This window comes from Saccostrea echinata, unplaced genomic scaffold (genome assembly GCF_033153115.1).
Source record: "Saccostrea echinata isolate AGI-Se365-2 ecotype Australia unplaced genomic scaffold, CSIRO_AGI_Sech_v1 ptg000052l, whole genome shotgun sequence".
NCBI lineage: Eukaryota > Metazoa > Mollusca > Bivalvia > Ostreida > Ostreidae > Saccostrea > Saccostrea echinata.
The window spans coordinates 16,729,262-16,748,310 of record NW_026889801.1 but is presented as its reverse complement, the minus strand read 5'-3'; the positions used below and the strand labels follow the sequence as shown (position 1 = coordinate 16,748,310).

The 19,049-nt window shown below is 32.4% G+C and overlaps 2 protein-coding genes across 2 annotated transcripts in view; both read right to left on the bottom strand.

Moving 5' to 3' along the window:
* Positions 1-2,549: 2,549 nt before the first annotated feature.
* Positions 2,550-19,049, bottom strand: part of LOC133203926 (histone deacetylase complex subunit SAP18-like) — a 37,498-nt gene continuing 20,998 nt past the window's right edge. The window contains exon 4 of the mRNA XM_061339723.1: positions 2,550-2,560. The gene's annotated coding sequence lies outside the window, so the exon portion shown is untranslated. The remainder of the gene's footprint in view (positions 2,561-19,049) is intronic.
* LOC133203915 (small nuclear ribonucleoprotein E) lies at positions 7,303-14,191 on the bottom strand. Its single transcript, XM_061339709.1, has 5 exons — positions 14,094-14,191; positions 11,148-11,174; positions 10,171-10,233; positions 8,775-8,853; positions 7,303-7,816 (listed from the first exon to the last, which is right to left on the bottom strand). Exons 1-5 carry the CDS (start codon positions 14,142-14,144, stop codon positions 7,764-7,766), a joined length of 273 nt encoding a protein of 90 aa, XP_061195693.1. The 5' UTR covers positions 14,145-14,191; the 3' UTR covers positions 7,303-7,763.

The following is a 19,049-nucleotide window of genomic DNA, read 5'->3' as shown; positions in this document are numbered from 1 at the left end:
AGGGGTCAAAATTTAGGACGTGATTTATGAGTGAATTTTAAAGAAACTTCTGATAATAACATTTTAAATAGAAGTATTTTGTTAAAACATATTGAACAAAAAGTCTTCAAAATCACAAGACCTTTCATTTGATATCAAGAAAAAGGGGATGACCCCTCAAATTAGGGGCTCAGAAGGGCCAAAAGTTTTTCATCTATAACTTTTTAATGATCAATATTTTGTTTTAAATTACTGAAGCATAAATGTTTATCTTAACATTCTGTAGCTATATATTATAAAATTTTGATCATATGTTACGTAATAAGGGGCCATAAGGGGCCAGAATGCTAAATCTTTGACACTTTGTATCTCGAAAAGGAGAAATATTTTGATAAGCAATATTGAACAAAAGATGTTCAGAATAATGTTCTGAACAATATACACCCTTTTAATTTTTGCAAGACATCCCCATTAAGGACTTGGAGGGCTGGCCCCTAAATATTGGTATTCTATATATCTCTTAAACGAAAGGAAATTTCTGAATAGTTGTTGAACAAAAAGTCTTCAAAATCACAAGACCTTTCATTTGATATCAAGAAAAAGGGGATGACCCCTCAAACTAGGGGCTCAGAAGGGCCAAAAGTCTTTCATCTATAACTTTTTAATCATCAATATTTTGTTTTAAATTACTGAAGCATAAATGTTTATCTTAACATTCTGTAGCTATATATTATAAAATTTTGATCATATGTTACGTAATAAGGGGCCATGAGGGGCCAGAATGCTAAATCTTTGACACTTTGTATCTCGAAAAGGAGAAATATTTTGATAAGCAATATTGAACAAAAGATGTTCAGAATAATGTTCTGAACAATATACACCCTTTTAATTTTTGCAAGACATCCCCATTAAGGACTTGGAGGGCTGGCCCCTAAATATTGTGATTCTATATATCTCTTAAACGAAAGGAAATTTCTGAATAGTTGTTGAACAAAAGTTCTCAAATCACAAGACCTTTCATTTGATATCAAGAAAAAGGGGCTGACCCCTCAAACTAGGGGCTCAGAAGGGCCAAAAGTCTTTTATCTATAACTCTTTAATGATCAATATTTTGTTATAAATTACTGAAGCAAAAATGTTCATCTTAACATTCTGCATCTATATATTATAAAATTTTGATCATATGTTACGTAATAAGGGGCCATAAGGGGCCAGAATGCTAAATCTTTGACACTTTGTATCTCAAAAAGGAGAAATATTTTGATAAGCAATATTTAACAAAAGATGATCAGAATAATGTTTTTAACAATACGCATCCTTTAATTTTTATAGACGAATATCTCAGTCAAGATCTTGACGAATCTTATCCAAAATCAGACGGAAGACCCACTCGTTGCTCGCAACGAGAACCATCTAGTTATTATTCTTTTTTTTTTTTTTCCTTACCGATTTTGTGCAGAAGATTTCTCGGAGATCTCTCGATCGATTTGCTTCAAATTTTCAGGGTTAATGCGTTGCTATCTGAAGTTTATAACGCCGCTTCAGTTTTTGAAAAATCACTTCCGGTCAGAAGTTATCGCCCTTTGATCGATTTTTACATAGACCTTGTGTCTGCACAAAAACTCAAGAACGACAAATGCTAGAGTGTTGAAACTTTCAGTGGTGATAGAAGACATGTTCTAGATGTGCACCTTGGTTTTCAAATTTTCCGGAAGTGCGAAGTATGGAAGCTCGGTAGGGGTCGAAATTTAGGACGTGATTTATGAGTGAATTTTAGAGACATTTCTTATAATAACATTTTAAATAGAAGTATTTTGATATAACATTTTGAACAAAAAGTCTTCAAAATTAAAAGACCTTTTATTAGATATCAAGAAAAAGGGGCTGACTCCTCAAATTAGGGGCTCAGAAGGGCCAAAAGTTTTTCATCTATAACTTTTTAATGATCAATATTTTGTTATAAATTACTGAAGCAAAAATGTTTATCTTAACCTTCTGCAACTATATATTATAAAATTTTGATCATATGTTACGTAATAAGGGGCCATAAGGGGCCAGAATGCTAAATCTTTGAGACTTTATATCTCGAAAAGGGAAAATATTTTGATAAGCAATACTGAACAAAAGATGTTCAGAATAATATTCTAAACAATATACACCCTTTTAATTTTTGCAAGATATCCCCATTAAGGAGTTGGAGGGCTGGCCCCTAAATATTGTTATTCTATATATCTCTTAAACGAAAGGAAATTTCTGAATAGTTGTTGAACAAAAAGTCTTCAAATTATAAGACCTTTCATTTGCTATCAAGAAAAAGGGGCTGACCCCTCAAACTAGGGGCTGAGAAGGCTTAGAAACTTTTTAATGTTCAATATTTTGTTATAAATTACTGATGCATAAATGTTCATCTTAACATTCTGTAACTATATATCATAAAACTTTGATCATATCTTCAAAATAATGGGCCAAAAGGGGCCAGAATGCCAAATCTTTGACATGTCGAACAAGGGGAAATATTTTGATAAGCAATATTGAACAAAAGATGCTCAGAATAATGTTTTAAACAATATGCATCCTTTCACTTTTTATAGACGAATATCTCAGTCAAGGTCTTGACTTATCTTATCCAAAATCAGACGGAAGACCCACTCGTTGCTCGCAACGAGAACCATCTAGTTGAGAAATTATAATTTTTTTACACGTTAAATGTTTTTAAGGTATTATGAAAAAAAAATAAATAAATGCCCCGTCACAGCATGATACACCCGTCAAATATTGTTCAATTGTCAATATTTACATTTGCAAATGTTTTCTTTTATTACATTTTCAACAGTGAAATACTGTGATTTATCTATTGAATAAAAGTGATATTCTCTATCAGTGTGAAAGGATACCAAAATGATATTCTCTCACAGTGTGAAAGGATATCAAAGTAAGTAAAAAATAATTTCTGGCCTGTCATAAGATAGAGATAGTATAAGTAAGCATCTTGATAGAGCTAAAACTGCAAATTTCTTCCCAAATATGCTGCTAAAGTCCATGCTATGTAATGTTTTCAATCACACAACTGCTAAGCTGCGACGTCTCAACCGCTCAACTATGACGTCAAGGAAAAGACCGAGGCAAAGGGAAAAATCAAAGAAAATGTAATAAACAGAAAATTCAATGATTTGTAGATGAATATGGAATTTATTTCACTCGTGAGACAGGATTTTTTGATATTTTCACTCGTGCTTCGCACTCGTGAAAATATCAAAAAATCCTGTCCCACTCGTGAAATTAATTCCATATTCATCTACAAAACATTGAATATCCTCTATTTATATAACACTATTGAAAGCAACGCGTATCTATATCCGTATAAACACAGGTTCCTCGCGTCATAAACGTTCGACGTAATTTCTCAGTGACGTCATAAAGGGTCGACGCGCAATCAATAGATCAAACTCGTGCCGTTGAGTTTGAAAAAATAAAACATTTCACGCGTTGAAGGTTATAATCAGGCTGATATATAATATGAATAAGTCACAAATGTAAATATAAGTAATAAGGTATCATTTTAAAACATCTATCGGGATATAAATACGGGTTGGTACGAGATCAAATTTACAATAAAGCCCTTCGGGCTTTATGGAATTTGATCTCGTGACCAACCCGTATTTATATCCCGACAGATGTTTAAAAATGATACCTTATTTCTTAATAAACAGTTTAGAGTGCAAGAAAATCATGTCAACCTTGATACAAGGATTTTAATGATTTTTCCATTCCTTATAATATTTGTTTATACATCTCCTGTGGTGTAGGCATTAATTATAACAAATATATTACATTATAGATCCTCAACTGGTTGTGTTAGAGCTTGACAAATGTCCATCTGCAGCCCCCCCCCCCCCCCCTTTCAGATTTGTGAGACATGATGCTCTGAATTAGTTTATATTAAATAAAAATATCATATTAAACAATATCAATTTAGTCTTAACAACTTAATCTATATCAAATTAGTATTAAAAATAAAATGCTGGCCATCAAATGACATATGCTATAAACTGACCAGCAGTTCTCTCTAATTCCCAAAGATACAGATAAGAGCTGCTTGATCAGAGATTTTCTAACAGAAATGATTGAGACAGCTAGCTTCCCTACACTGAACTCATTAATTAATCTTTAAATGGATGCATGTCCACTCATTAATTAATCCCAATGGATGAATTGATCTATATACATACTATCTGCTTTGTAGTGCAATAAAAATGCATATTTATGTCATTCTGAAATTAAATTTGAAAACAAAGATTTTTTTTTTAATTTGTTTCAAAGATTTATAAAAAGAATTTTTTTTTTTTAAATTTGTTACAAAGATTTATAAAAAGAAACAAAAAAAAAAAAAAAAAAAAAAAAAGCAAAACAAAAACAAACACATTTTTAATAAGGTTCCTGCATTACTCTTAGATATGTAGGGACTATCTACCATAATTAAACGCGCTGGTTTTAAGCTGCAATTCATAGGGACAACAGACATGCTGATTCCAATATCACCCCCCCCCCCCTTTCCGGAGTATAATTAGTTTTAATTATATCATATAATAATTATATTAATTATATTATTTAAATTAAAATTTATTATACAATATCAAATAAGTTTTAATTACTTTTCACCAAATTCATTTTAAATGTTAGGCTAGCCAACTATTTCATCCAACATGGCTGATTCTTTTTGCCCAGTTCCCAAGAGATATAGATAACACTTGCTTGATCAGACATGCTCTACCAGTTAGCTCCTCACACTTAACTCATTTATTTCTAATTTCACATGTAATTTTGAATTTAGATTGCTGTAAAGTATAAAATGAAAAAAATAAGTATTTTCTTGATTTAACATTTTTTTAATAAGGATACTGCAACACTCTTACATTTTTTGGGATTGTGTAATCTAATAGTAAAAAGACAGTTTTTTTTTAAATTTCACTTAAATTAAAGGTCACAGTGACCTTGAAATAGGTCACGACACACATTCTACCTAAGATGCATAAATTGGCCAAGTTTGATGATTCAAGTCTAATAGTTCTCTAGTTATGAGCCGGACAGGATTTTCCATATTTGGCCATAACATCTTAATTAAAGGTCAGAGAGACCTACTTTCAATGTGCGACACACCTTCTACCCAAAAAGTATCAGCTGACAAAATTTGATAATCCTAGGCCTAATAGTATTAAAGTTATGAGCCGGACACGAAAAAAGCTAACGGACGGACGGACATGAACGCCATAACATAATACGTCCCATCTAAAGACGGGCGTATAAAAAGTTCACACATGATTTGATCTCTCTCCAAAGCTCATGTATGGTTAGCCATTAGGCTAAACGTGTTAACGATTAAGCCACAAAGTCTTTGTTGAAATATTAATTTTTTTTCAAAAATGTTCGATTTTCATATTGGTTCAGACTCCATTTTTTGAAACATAGATTTAATATATACACATGTACTTTAAGTTTTCCCTCATGTAAACGTTAATGTAGAAAGGAGACTTGACCCATTCATATTCAAAAATCATTTTTTATGGCTCCAATATATCCATTTTCCACTAAATATGCTTAATTGGCAACTTTAAAAACAAATTATAAACTAATAAGTCATTCCACAAAATAAATGAATCATATATGTTGAAGATGCCATTACTGAAAATATAATTTTAAGAAAATATAACTTTTTTCATGAACTTTGAAAATTGAGTAAAATTTTATCTCAGAATGGGGAAATTGTCCTTGCTTTGCACACCCTTTTTTCTTTAAACAATTTAAAATAAGAATGATCGTTGATATGGTAATTAGCTGCAATATAAATGTGTACTATACCCTCATCACCATGTCACATGCTTTTTTCATTCTTAAGGGATCCTACATTTTAAATATGAAAGTAACCACTTGGCACTGTTTTGTATTTTGATAGAAAGTAAGGTGAAATTGACAATTAATGCTTCTTAAACTTTTATTACTCAAATCAGTCAATTTTATTATATAAATTATTATTAACATATCTGTATGTAAAGGGCAAAGTTCCCAAATAGTTTTACTTGGTCCTCATACTTGCAAGATTTTGAAATGGTTTTATTTTGCCCTGTAAGATTTTAAAGGGAAAAATATCAAGTGTAGTGGCCAGCACATTCAATATGACTATGAAAAATGACAAAATTCCTCACTATTCTATGTACATGTAATGAGATGAACAGGCATGACCTCTAGTTACAAAATTACAAGATCTATTTTAAAAAAAATATAGTGTACATGTATATATTTTTCTTTTATATCCATTAAGGGTTGTGCTGAAATCTTAATTAAAAAATTTATTGAATGGACTCGCATATTCAAGTTTTCTGTACAATTCAAGAACACTGCATTTTCACAGACTCATCATTTTTACAGGTAAATCATGAGGTGCCTACCGAATACTTTGTATTAATAATCTTAACAATGGACATGGATAGGGTTTTATTCTGGCACTTATTTTTCCCAATTTGTTGAACTACAACTTCACTTCAATAAAAGAATACAGTACTACCAAACCCAGTCATTTCACTTGTAACTGTGATGTTCCAAATTGATTTAGAGGATTCTCATATATCTCAAGATCTTTTTTCCCCAAGCTATGTATAATGACCACAAGTTTGTGCCTTTGCTGAGCTCGAGGTTGAACATGGGATCAATGACATGCCTGTCCGGTGCTCACACTACTACTGTTAGGCTTTTCCCATCTAGTTCTGTAGAGGACGAAATAAAGGTATATATATTTATATTTGCAAATGTTTTCTTTTAAATAACACTATTTAAGCAATGCATATCTATATATCTGTATTAATGCGTTTCTCACATCATAAATTTTCAACGTAATTTCTCAGTGACGTCATAAAGGGTTGTCATGCATTTATTGGATAAAACTTGTGCCATTTTGAAAAAAAATATTTCATGCGTAAAAAATTATCCTCAGGCAAATATATATTATGAAAAATCACAAATTTGATGTAAGAAACATTTTAAATCATCTGTCCGGATATAAATATTGGTTGGTGTGTGATCAAATTTACCATAAAGTCCTCTGGGCTTTGGAATTCAATCACAAGACCATCCCGTAGTTATATCCCGATAGATGTTTAAAAAATTATACCTATTTCTTAAAAATAGACCTTTGTATTATAAAATCTACTTTTATGTTATGGAGGGGTAGACTTTACAGACATCATTTAGTCATTTACAAAATTAGATGAGGAGTGTCTATGTGCTAGACACCAAATTAAACATGTTCAAATATAACTCAAAACAGAAGACTTCTTTACAGTATAAAATTTTATGTTTCATGATTTCTGTATGAGGAAACATGACATTATAACTGATAACAGTAAATTTACTCAGCTATCCTGATGAAGGATTTAACATGAAAAAATTGACAACGACTAATGAAATACAACAGAAAAGATTTATCGATTCAATTGTAGCTGATTCTTAATAATGTGAGAGTCATTCATAAATCCATCTTCAATATTTCCCCTTTTTAACCATGTACAAAACCATTTCTCATCTTTATACAAAAAAAAAAAAAAAAAAAAACAGTAATAGCTGATTCAAAGATTTCTCCAAATACACTAAAATCTTCACATATATACAACAAATAAAATGTAAGATCTTTTGTTTGCTGCTTCCAAAAATAATAGAAAACTGTATTTCGGCTACAGTATCATTGTTCTACACACTTTCGCACTGTCACACAATTTCTCTCCGTCCATTCACCATCACTGAACTTGCTGGATCAATGTGATGTTGTCTCCCTTTAACATGATTCTTCCTGCAAAACAAATGTTTGATAACAATGTGTTCCTTAACAGAGATTAATTACTTTCTCTCTCTCCTCAAAACAGTAAACTGGGTTAAAAGGATTAATTTTCAATAAAGTGGTGCAATACTTTGTAATTTCTTTCATAAAAATTTGGAAAATGTACTTAAGTCAGGAACTGATTTATGGTTAACAATTTCCAGTCATCATAGTTGATGTTCTGAAAGACACTTTCCTTGAAAATTTCGCAAAAATATTTAAGGAATTGCTGTCTAGTTAGTAGAGTATGCCAGAGCATCAACGATAGTTGGAAACGTGGGATAATTTATGCATAATGGGCAAAGCCCGTTATGCAAATTATCCCACATTTCCAACTATCGTTGATGTCCCTAGCATACTTTACTAACTAGACAGTGATTCCTTATAAAATTGTATATTTAGATTTTAAAAATGTAGACTAATAGATTTAAATTACACGAGGCCTCACATGTCAATATCAATAGTTCCTGCCCACTGACGTCAAACACAAAGACAGCCGCATGAGAATTACATGCATATTAACCTTCTTAGCTCCTGACCTTTCGCTTGGCGAAATTTACATTCCGGTAGAATGATCAAGAAATCAACTCAACTACCTTTCAAAGAGTTATCACCGAGATAACAAATAGAAATGGAAATATTTATGGATAATTCAATATATACAATAGTTTTATCACCACTTCTTCACTTATTCATTAAAACTTTCCATGTTTCAAGAAAATACATTCATGAAGCAATATTGAGTCAAGGCCACTGCAGTGATTAACATTAAGAATGTAACAAAATTCTAATTTTAACAGCAAATATATCCACATGTTGAAATTGAGAATATTAATATAGGTTTGATACTTGTATTTAGAGTATTCACCCTATAAACAAGGGAGGTTACTGTGTATAAAGACACACACAATGTCTGTTTCTATCCACCCACCTAATGTTTTTCTGTTCTTTGTCTTCATATGAACCTCCTCTGCCTCGTCCAAAACCAGATTCATGTATTCATCAAATCCCTAAAAAAAATAATTACAACTTCATCTTCCAGGTTATATCAAAATCAAAGTAATTCTAAAATCCTTTTCAGTCTCAACTTTATACACGTACATGTACATATTAATGATGACATCTGTATTAAATTTGTTCATTTTCATTAGAATAACTCTATAGATATACAGTTAAAGCCAGCAAATTACAGTCTTACTCTCATAATAGAATATTTCAATCTTTGAAGTATGAGTACAAAATATATTATTTTGAGGGACCCTTGCAATAAAACCTTAACATTCAGTGTAAGAAATAATGAAGCCAGTAAACTACATCTAGCTAAAGACTAGAGTATACATCAGAATTGAAAATGTTTTATCTTCCCTTTTTTCCATTCTTAAATATCACAATAACCATGAGAGTTTCTTTTCAGAGTTTTTTTTTTCAATAAGCAAGAAAGTTTCTTTCCTTTTATTTAAAGAAAAGTATCCTTTTATAGTGAACCGTTATCTATTAGTGGTTCACTGATGTCAGTGACAATCTTTTAATTCAAATTTAAAAGGGTCTTTAAACTCACACATGAAAACACATGTAATATGCTGATGCTAATGTACTTAAACGTTTTTGATAAATTTAAGGAAAATGTTTTCAAAATTTTACAATGTGACCTTGAGAAGAAAAAACTCCTTATAATAGTTTAGAAATATTTTGTGGTTAATATGTAATATATATTTACATCCACTGAATATTATCTCCTTCATTTCTTAAGAAAACCATTGCCATTTATCAGTCAGTAAATGCCACTTATAATTAGCATACCACCTGTACTGGTTTCTTGAGCAGTAGCTCTTCCATCAATGAAACATACAATGATGTACATTTCAATAATACAATATTTAACCTACTTCAACCTACTTTAGATGATTATTTATATAGATATAAATATAAACAATAAAATTTCTTTCTTCATTTGTTCATATGGGAATTAACATTGCAGCTATAATTGCAGAAAAAATATACATAACCTGCTTTCCTGGGTTATGTATTTTTTCTGTAACAGCAGCAACATTAATTCCCATGCTAACAAAGAAAGCATTTTATTGTTTAAATGATGGAACACATGGTGATTCTAGCATTAACAGCATTCTTATTTTTGCAAATCATCACACAGTCCAGGAAGTACAGTGTATAAATACAGTCATAAATCCCCAAAACTTAGCCATGCTTCTGAAACATATTTCATCATTTCACTCCATTTTGCTTAGGGAAAATGTTTCAGCACACTAAGATTGATATAGGATCTCCCATTTCTTATTACCTCTAAGAAATCTGAACTTTGACCTTACCACAATACAGCCCTCGATTCTGAGATTTGTCTGTTCATATAACCACACTGATATCCGTGATCTCTGTAAAAAAAAAAAAATAATAATAATATACAAAAGAAAACCAATACTGGAATAAATCAATAAACTAATTCATGTAATTGAAAACTACTTGGTTATTTAAATGCAACAAACATATTATGTCAATTGAAATTATTGGATACTACACCAGGCTCGGGGCCATAAAACTTAGATGAGCTCACTTTTGATCTCAGTCTCACTTTTCCACTATTAATTCCTTTTGTAACAGTGAGACTGAGATTAAAAGTGAGCTGGTCTAAGTTTCATGACCCCGAAGCCATGATCTCAACTGAAAAGGAGTCAATATATGAATTAAACAAGATATGTTCAAGAAACACTGATGCCTCTGTATGGTAGATTATGGCGAAGGTTAAACTTTCTCAAATGCAAGTCAACCTCCAGGTCAATAGATCAAAAATGTTGGTACCCATATTAAGGTCTTGTCTAGAGGAAAATACCTGTAAAATATCAAAGCCCTAGCAACAACTTTTCAAAAGTTATGGGCAAGGTTAACGTTTTTTTTTCAGAAGTAAGTTAAACTCCAAGGTCAAAAGGTCCAAAAAGATGGTACACAAAGGAAGGTCTTGTCACAAGGAATGCACATGTGAAATATGAAAGCCCTAGCACCAACTGTTCAAAAGTTATGGCGAAGGTTAAAGTTTGGTAAAATTTTGAAAAACTAGGTCAAACTTTAAGGTCAAGGTCAAAACGTCAAATATGATGGTAACCAAAAGAATGTCCTGTCACAAGGAATACACAAGTACAATATAAAAGTCACAGCTCCAACAAAACAAACCAATAGTTTTGGGCAATATTAAAGTTTTAGGGGACAGACAGCTTGACAGATAGACTGACAGGACAAAAACTATATACCCCTGAATTTTCGATTACAGGGGCATTAAAAAGAAAATACTTACATTCTGTAGATATCTGAAAATCAGATTCTAGTCAATGTTAAAGAAAAATATGTTAAAGAAAAATATATCAAGTGATAAACATGTAGTACATATCAATTAAGTGATAACAATTGATATTATATGAACACTTTAAAGATTTTTCGACCCTACAACTTGGGAGTGAAGAAACTGTTTCTGCACAACATGATTTTTCCTCACCGTGTTTTCCACAATCTTGAGTTCAATATGTTAAATGTTAGAACTGATCCAGGTACATACTCTCAAGCTGCAATTAATTCAGTTTTACTCGTCAGGTTTGTACAATTATTAATATAAAATGAGCTATGAATAATGAACTACCTACAAAGAACTTATAGACTCATTAGTTTTCTTAAGCTATAGCTACAGAACTGTAGTGTTATGGTTTTATATTTTAGACTTTGACAATAACACTACAGAGATATTGCAAATATTGTGCAATTTACAGTGCAAGATTTTCTGCGCACTTTGGGGATGTATTTTGCCACTTTCCAGCATTGATCAATCAACTACCTTTTATTCCCTAATTCTAGACATATTTTATAACCAATATATATATTTTATCCATCTCCTAACCCTTTCTAGTAGTCTCTACAGATCTATAAACACGATTGTTGTGAATTTTATGCCATCCGACAACAAATTCACAACAAGGAGTTTATTGGTCAGTAGAGACAACTATAAAGGGTTAGGAGATGAATAAAATATACAGGCTGGTTATAGAATATGTCTAGAATAAGGGAATGAAAGATCATTGATTGACCAATGCTGAAGAGTGGCGAAATACATCCCAAAAGTACGCAGAAAATCTTGCGCCGTAAATTGCACAATATTTGTAGTACAGGATCTGTAGCTTTATGGTCAAAGATTAAAATATAAAACCATAACGCTACAGTTCTGCAGCTACTTAAGCTGATGATCTGACAAAAGTAAATAAAAATTGAATACCTGTATATCCACTGAATATTATTTGCTTCGCCAGGTGAGTTACCTAGAAACTGTAAACATTAAGTCCAATCAAAATTAGCCCCTATTTTAAGATTCCTCCCTTCTGTATTTTTATAGGTGTGACAATATTTAAAGAAGGCAAATAGATCTAGTGAGATTTCTTTTTTATCAGGATTATAATCAACTTATGATAGGCTGATAGCTGCAGGTGTGTAGCTCACTGGTCTGAAAAAATTGGGATGGACGACCAGAGAGCTAAAGTGCCATCCATTGAAAAAAATGTAAATTTATTGTGCACAAAAGAGTGTGCTGTTTCTCGATTTCATTCTCCGTTTATTTGAGCAGCCATCTCTAAATGTTACAATAATGTGTTACTAACATATTCTTCCACTACTTCCAAAATAAAAAATTCCCCAAAACTCAGGGTTGTGGATAACCACTCACCCACTCGCAAATGCGAGTAAAATTTGCTGTGGGCGATTAGATATCAAAAATTTGGTCGCCCACATGGCAAACGATTTTTTTCCGTAACATAATCACATTTCAGTTTAAATTTTTTGTACTTTCAGTTTTTAAGAAAACGCTCTATTAACCTAGATTATTTGTGTTGCTTACAAGCATATTATTCAAACATGTATGTAACTTAGATCAAACATGGTGATTTATTGAAGCAGTTAAATCTCCGTTCAATCTGATGATACAAGAGCAGATGTTTGAGATTGTTCTAATAGTAATATTGTAACAATCGGCTATGGTTGTCATACACTCTTTCCGGACTAGTTATTCACAGATAGAATTTGAATTACCGTGTCAAATGTACACAATTAATAAAAGATCGGTATTGAACTTCATCACAGGTTGTATGTAATTTAATATGCCCTCTTGTTAACCATAGAAGCTTCAGTTGTATAAGGTTAAACACTACAAAATAAAATGAACATATCGAACCAAAGTTTTTAGAAAAGAGAAAATGTGACAAAAATTCATATACTACGAATTTAAAAAAAATCAATTAGAAAAATTTAGGATTTTTGTTGTTATTTTTAATTAACATATAATGTGGGCCCGTGGATCACATTGTGGGCCCGTAAAATTTGAAAAGTTAGGAGCCCACATGGCCCCTAAGGTTTTAAAAGTTAATCACAACACTGAAACTGTTGTTAATAGCCCTTCTAGGCCTGAAATTGGGACCGCAGAAAATTTTGCATATTCACATGGCCATTTTAGGTGGCCAGACAATTCAGTCCAAGTCTCCAACGTGCTTTAAACATGGTTTGTACATATTGTTTTATTGTGAAAGTAGTAAAAGAATGTTACGAAAACACAGTAATATTTTGATATATACAGAGATATAAATCAAAAAACAGAACACTTTTTAAATAAAATGTTCTTCATTAAAGTCAACAATGTTCAGGCTTCCGTTTGGTAATGCAGTTTTAATACGACGTCATTGTAACGTCAGAGTCTATACGCACCAAATGTCACGTGCAATTTGACGAATGAGCCAGATCTAAATTAAACCTGAATAAATATCTGCGCTTGCCCTAACGGTCGCACTGTCAACATTTCATTCTCCATTTGTAAGTTAATTATTTTCATCATTTTAAATAAGTAACAACTAATGATAAAACGATAATACATATTTAATATTCCATTTGAATTCCATTTGATTTCCCTTTGGGTCCATTTGGGTAAACCGACGCACCCGAACAGACCTAAATCAATGATGGACTTTCATTTCTACAGTTCTACCTCAAAAACCCCATCAGTATGATCATACAATACACAAAGTTTGTCATGCACAATGGCTTAGAATAACGCCTGGCCAGTATTTTACTAATTAACACATAGCGTGGGTACGGGTTTTCGTATCGATTTACCAGGCCAGTGCCTACGGACAATGTTTAAAAACACAAATTTCTGTTGTATTTTCACCAAAGCACAAATATGTAGAAATTTGCAGATCATATAAAAGGATACAATAGGCTGCACCATAACCTTCTGCACTTTTTGTCCTCCTTTGTACGCCATCGTTAAAAATCGTATAAATCACGTTGTCGAAGCCGGTAATGGCGGACTAACAAAGGGTGACACGAACTTCGATCCCGATGTCAAATATTTCCCTTGCACCCGATCATCTCAGCTCGTCAAGATCTATTTGTCTTAATTCTTATCATGAAATATAAATACATAAATGTGTTTTATAATGTAGGGAAAAAGTAAAAAGACAAATATATTGTGATTAACTCCAGTTATCCGTGCAAATCTATTAAAACCAAAAAAATTAAATAAGAAAACTAAATAAGTCATGTAATCTGTGAATCTTGGCAGCATTTAAAGATTTTTAAATCCCTTTTTCAGAATAGCCATGTTTGCTTTTATTGATTAGAATTTTGACCATTTGCTAGTTATATTTATTTATAAATGAATATGTGAAAATATATGATAAACATGGATTAATTCCTAGGAATTACATTTAGAGATTATTCTTGAGTTTTTGTACCTTGTCAATTAAATTAATTGTAAACCGATCTTGAGGGAGTGATTTTGGGCATCAACTTAGTTAAATATTATGCATGCATTTGTCAAAGGCGATAATTTAGGTGTAATAAATTTCGTTATAAGTTTAAAGTTTGCAAAATAAAAAAAAAAATGCATCCATGCAATGGTATTCATATCATATCAGAGACAGGGAAACATGCATTTTTACGAGTCAACACACTCTACCATAGAAATACAGGCTGTATAACTATAGAGTTTTAATTGAATCCTATGTTAGAATACAAATCATTACAAAGGAAAAAATAAAGAACCACGTAATACAGTAATTATACAAATCGATCGATGTGTCTTGGTTATATGTTGGAGTGTCATTTAGCATTTGGGTAAGACATCAGTTAATTTTCCATGTAAATTAACATTTACAATTATGAAAAGTACACAGTTTAATCAAAAGCATATGAAATCACTATCGACTAATGACATATATTTCTTTTATTTCTGTAATCTTTGAACAGTTTTTATTGTCAAGCCAAAACGAAAGTACTTGATGTAAAAGAAATTGTTGACAATTATGTATATTTCTGTTCTGTTGATTTAAAGACCGTCTTTTTACGTTTATGTACCGTATGCAAAATGAATATCTTTAATATCACAAGCTTGTATCAGGTAGGCGTTTATATGTATAGTCACTTTTTAGTATCATGTATAATGAACACGCTTAGTAACAAATATATATAGTCTTTGATTTTATGTCAGAGCGTAATAACATTGGCGTCGGAAGCAAATTAATTGAAAGGGGGGAGGCTAATTGAAAGAGAAAAAAACTCGAACCTGCAAAAAACTTGACAAGCAAAAAAAAAAAAAAGGAAAAATAGTAATTATCCAGATGCGAAAATCCTATTTCGTGGTGGGAGGGGGGATCAAACTTCTTTCAGTACCAATTTTTTTCCCAAACCCTAACACTTACCCTTCTTTGACTACACCAATCTCTCACCAGAGGGCGTATTACGCTTCGCTACAACACCTCTGTCAACGTCTAAATGCCAAGATTCTTGGCAAAACTTACTCTAAACTATTGCATAACAAATTATGAATTTTAAAGTTATATATTTTAGCTTTAAAATTTAAAGAAAAGTTTATGTATGAAAATTAGAAAGAGATATATCTGTATCACCGTATCTTACATGGGATTATTTCTCGGCGGAATATTGCATCACTCATGTAGACAGATATGGAGAACGTGGAAATTTTAATTATTTAAACGGATTGCCGACAAATATCAACATGGTTTAGTTGCAGCATTGACACATACACAGAAAAGTGATGGTAATACGCTTGTTAATCTTCCTGTGATAAAGGACACGCGTCTCCGCCTTCCGTACTACTTTTTTAGACGTTGACAGAGGTATAAGTGGAGTGTAGCGGGAACGATAACTCTGGGTAGAGATTGTGACTACACTGCAACCTGTGCCCTAACACTTACCCTTCTTTGACTACACTGCAACCTGTGCCTCTTGAAAGTGTGTGTGTGTGTGGGGGGGGGGGGCTAAACCTACGCCCCAATGTTCAATTCAATACCTATTCTAGGTCTATCTTTGCAAAAAAAGTGGGAGGGGGCTAAGCCCCTCCCCCCAGCCCCCCGGTTCCGACGCCTATGATATATTATACTAAACCCCAACCCCGGGCCACCCTTCCCTCACGCACACACACAAATCACACACACCATCCCCACCCACCCGAAAGCAACAGAGTATATGTTGCAGCCCGAATTTTGCGGAAATAGGAATTTTTTGCCATTGTTCATATTTTTCCATCTGCAGTACTAATAAAACAGTCAAAATCTGCGTTCTTCAGTTTAAGTTTCCATCTGTAGGTCCAAGATGAGTGAAACAGATCAGTAAAACGTGTGGTGTGTGGTGGGGGTGTCCCTTTTCTTTTAAACCTAATATTTTACTGTTCATTTCGTATAAAATGGTATTTGAAAGTCTGACCCCCCACTTTTTGTATTCTAGTGAAGTCCTCCCATTGTTCGAAAAAAATTAATGTCGGAAAAATTAGATCCCCTCAAACAAAATATGTTTTTCGTCTTTGGCCACCCTTCCCCTCTTTCCCCCTCCTCGATGATTTTTCACCTTTTTTCAGGACAGTTGTTAATTATATTTTCCGGCTTCCCCCATTAAAAAAAACGGTGCTACGTGTGCGTGCCTGGTAAAGGCGTGTGCTTAGCCTGATATTTAAAATAATAAATGTTAGTACTCGTATTCTTAACAAGTTTGCTCATTTAGTATCAATAACGAAGTCTTGAAACATAGTTTTGATGGGGGGGGGGGGGGGGGCTGGTAATTCTCTCTCGCACATGAACATGTCTTGCATAAAAAGTTTAAATTTATCTTTTACTACATGTACATGTATACAGTTAAAGCTAAGTTTAAACTTTACATTTTAACTATGTATTTAAATGTTTTGAACGACTTTACACTAATTTGAAATCGAAATGATAAATTCCGTGCTGCATGACCTAAATTAAGGGTTTTGGGTGGGGATGGGGTTGGGGGTGTGCCTGCCTTAATATACACAAAATTATAAGTTTAATATAGAATATATTAATATACCAAACATAATTCTCCTTAAAAACTAAGATTTTTAGAAAAAGAATGTTTATTAGAGAATTTATAAAGCTGTTGCATATTTTTCAAACAAAATAATCCAATATAAGCATAATTTATCAGTAGGATATTTATTTTAAAATGAATACATTTGTATACATATCATTATAATTTAATACCATTCTTTTTGCAGTTAATGTGATATTTTGTTTTAATTATTAGTATTATTCTCATTTCCACTTAACATGTATTTTCAAATATCCGTGATGCATATTTTAATAGAAGTGGCACTAAACATTTTAATAAGTTTAAATATCATCAAATCATTAAGATTATGAAACTGAAATAAAATAGAAATTTTTTTTTAAAAAAGAAAAAAGGAAGACAAAAAGTATCAATAATTATCATTTACCATTTATCAAATTAAAAAAATAAATCATGAAATCAATACTAATGATAATATTTTTTAAAGATATAGAATTTTAAGAATGACACTTTATTTAAAATATTAATTTCATTTACCCTTCATCGGAATTCATCATTTTTTAAAATTTTTAATCCTTTTCCGTGCAATCTAAAACAGACTATAGGTCACCTGTAACTAATTTCATTTGTTCTCTCCCTCCCCTTACCTGTACACCATTCCCACCTAGCCAAAACCAGTCACCTGTATAAATTTCAGAATTTTGGCTAAGTGGGAAGACACCGGTTTTTCCACTTCAAAAGCAAGATAATAATGTAATTGTTAATTATTTTTTTCTATATAATTTTGAAACTAAAATACCGACGTATAACACAATAAAAAATATTTTGACTTATAGAAAAACATAACATGATATAATGCAATTCTTTCAGTTAGCACTTGATTCAATGAGGTACCATGGAACACTTAGAGATCATTGAAGTTACCAATACAGATGATAGCAATGAAAAATTCTACGTTAAAGTTGAGAATTTTTTAACACACGATGCATTGCCTATTGCAGCTCCTGCTGCTCACGGAGCTAGTAAGAAGTACAGGTACGTTTTTCGAAAAATGTCGAAAGAGGAATTCGAGAACCCCATGGAATCCAAAAACCTCCTTCTCAAAATAAAAAAGAGGAGTAAGGTGCATACTTCAGAAAAGTAGGTTACGGAAACGATTGACCACTCAGCTCGATCAGTATGAGAATAAAGGGTGCAAGGGGGAAGCAAGAATTGCCGAAATAAAGGTTCAGAAAGCGGCCTATGATAAAATTAGAGAAGAATCTATACCTCAATTTGGTTCTAAGGAAAAGCAGCCAATGCGTGGACAAGGGAAGCCGTACCTTATTACAAATACGGAATTATTAAAAGATCATCCTGACAAGCTCAATTTGGGAATCAAAGGCAAGGAAAATCTGGACAAGTTTAATAAACACATTGTGCCCATCAGAGAAGTTAACGCTGACACATTTAGAAAAGAATGTGCTATTGTGACGTGGATGAAACGAAACAAATTGGCAGCATCTGTTACTGCGATAGGCATTGTAATAGATGTACGGAATATAACACTGTCAGTCATCAGTGAAGGAACATTTGGAAAAGAAACACAAATTAAACCTGGAGAAATTGCAGGTGGAGTTCTTGGAGCGAAGTGGGCGGTTGCCGTTGGAGCAGAAATTGGTGCAGCTCTTGGTTCAGTGGTACCAGGAATAGGCAATTTTATTGCAGGTGTCATTGGTGGCATCATCGGATCCTTTGCTGGGGGTACATTGGTTCGTCATTTCCATATGATGTTTGAAGATCCCATATCGGTAGAGAATACCGATAACAAAGAATCTGATGCGCGACCAACAGAATAAGGACC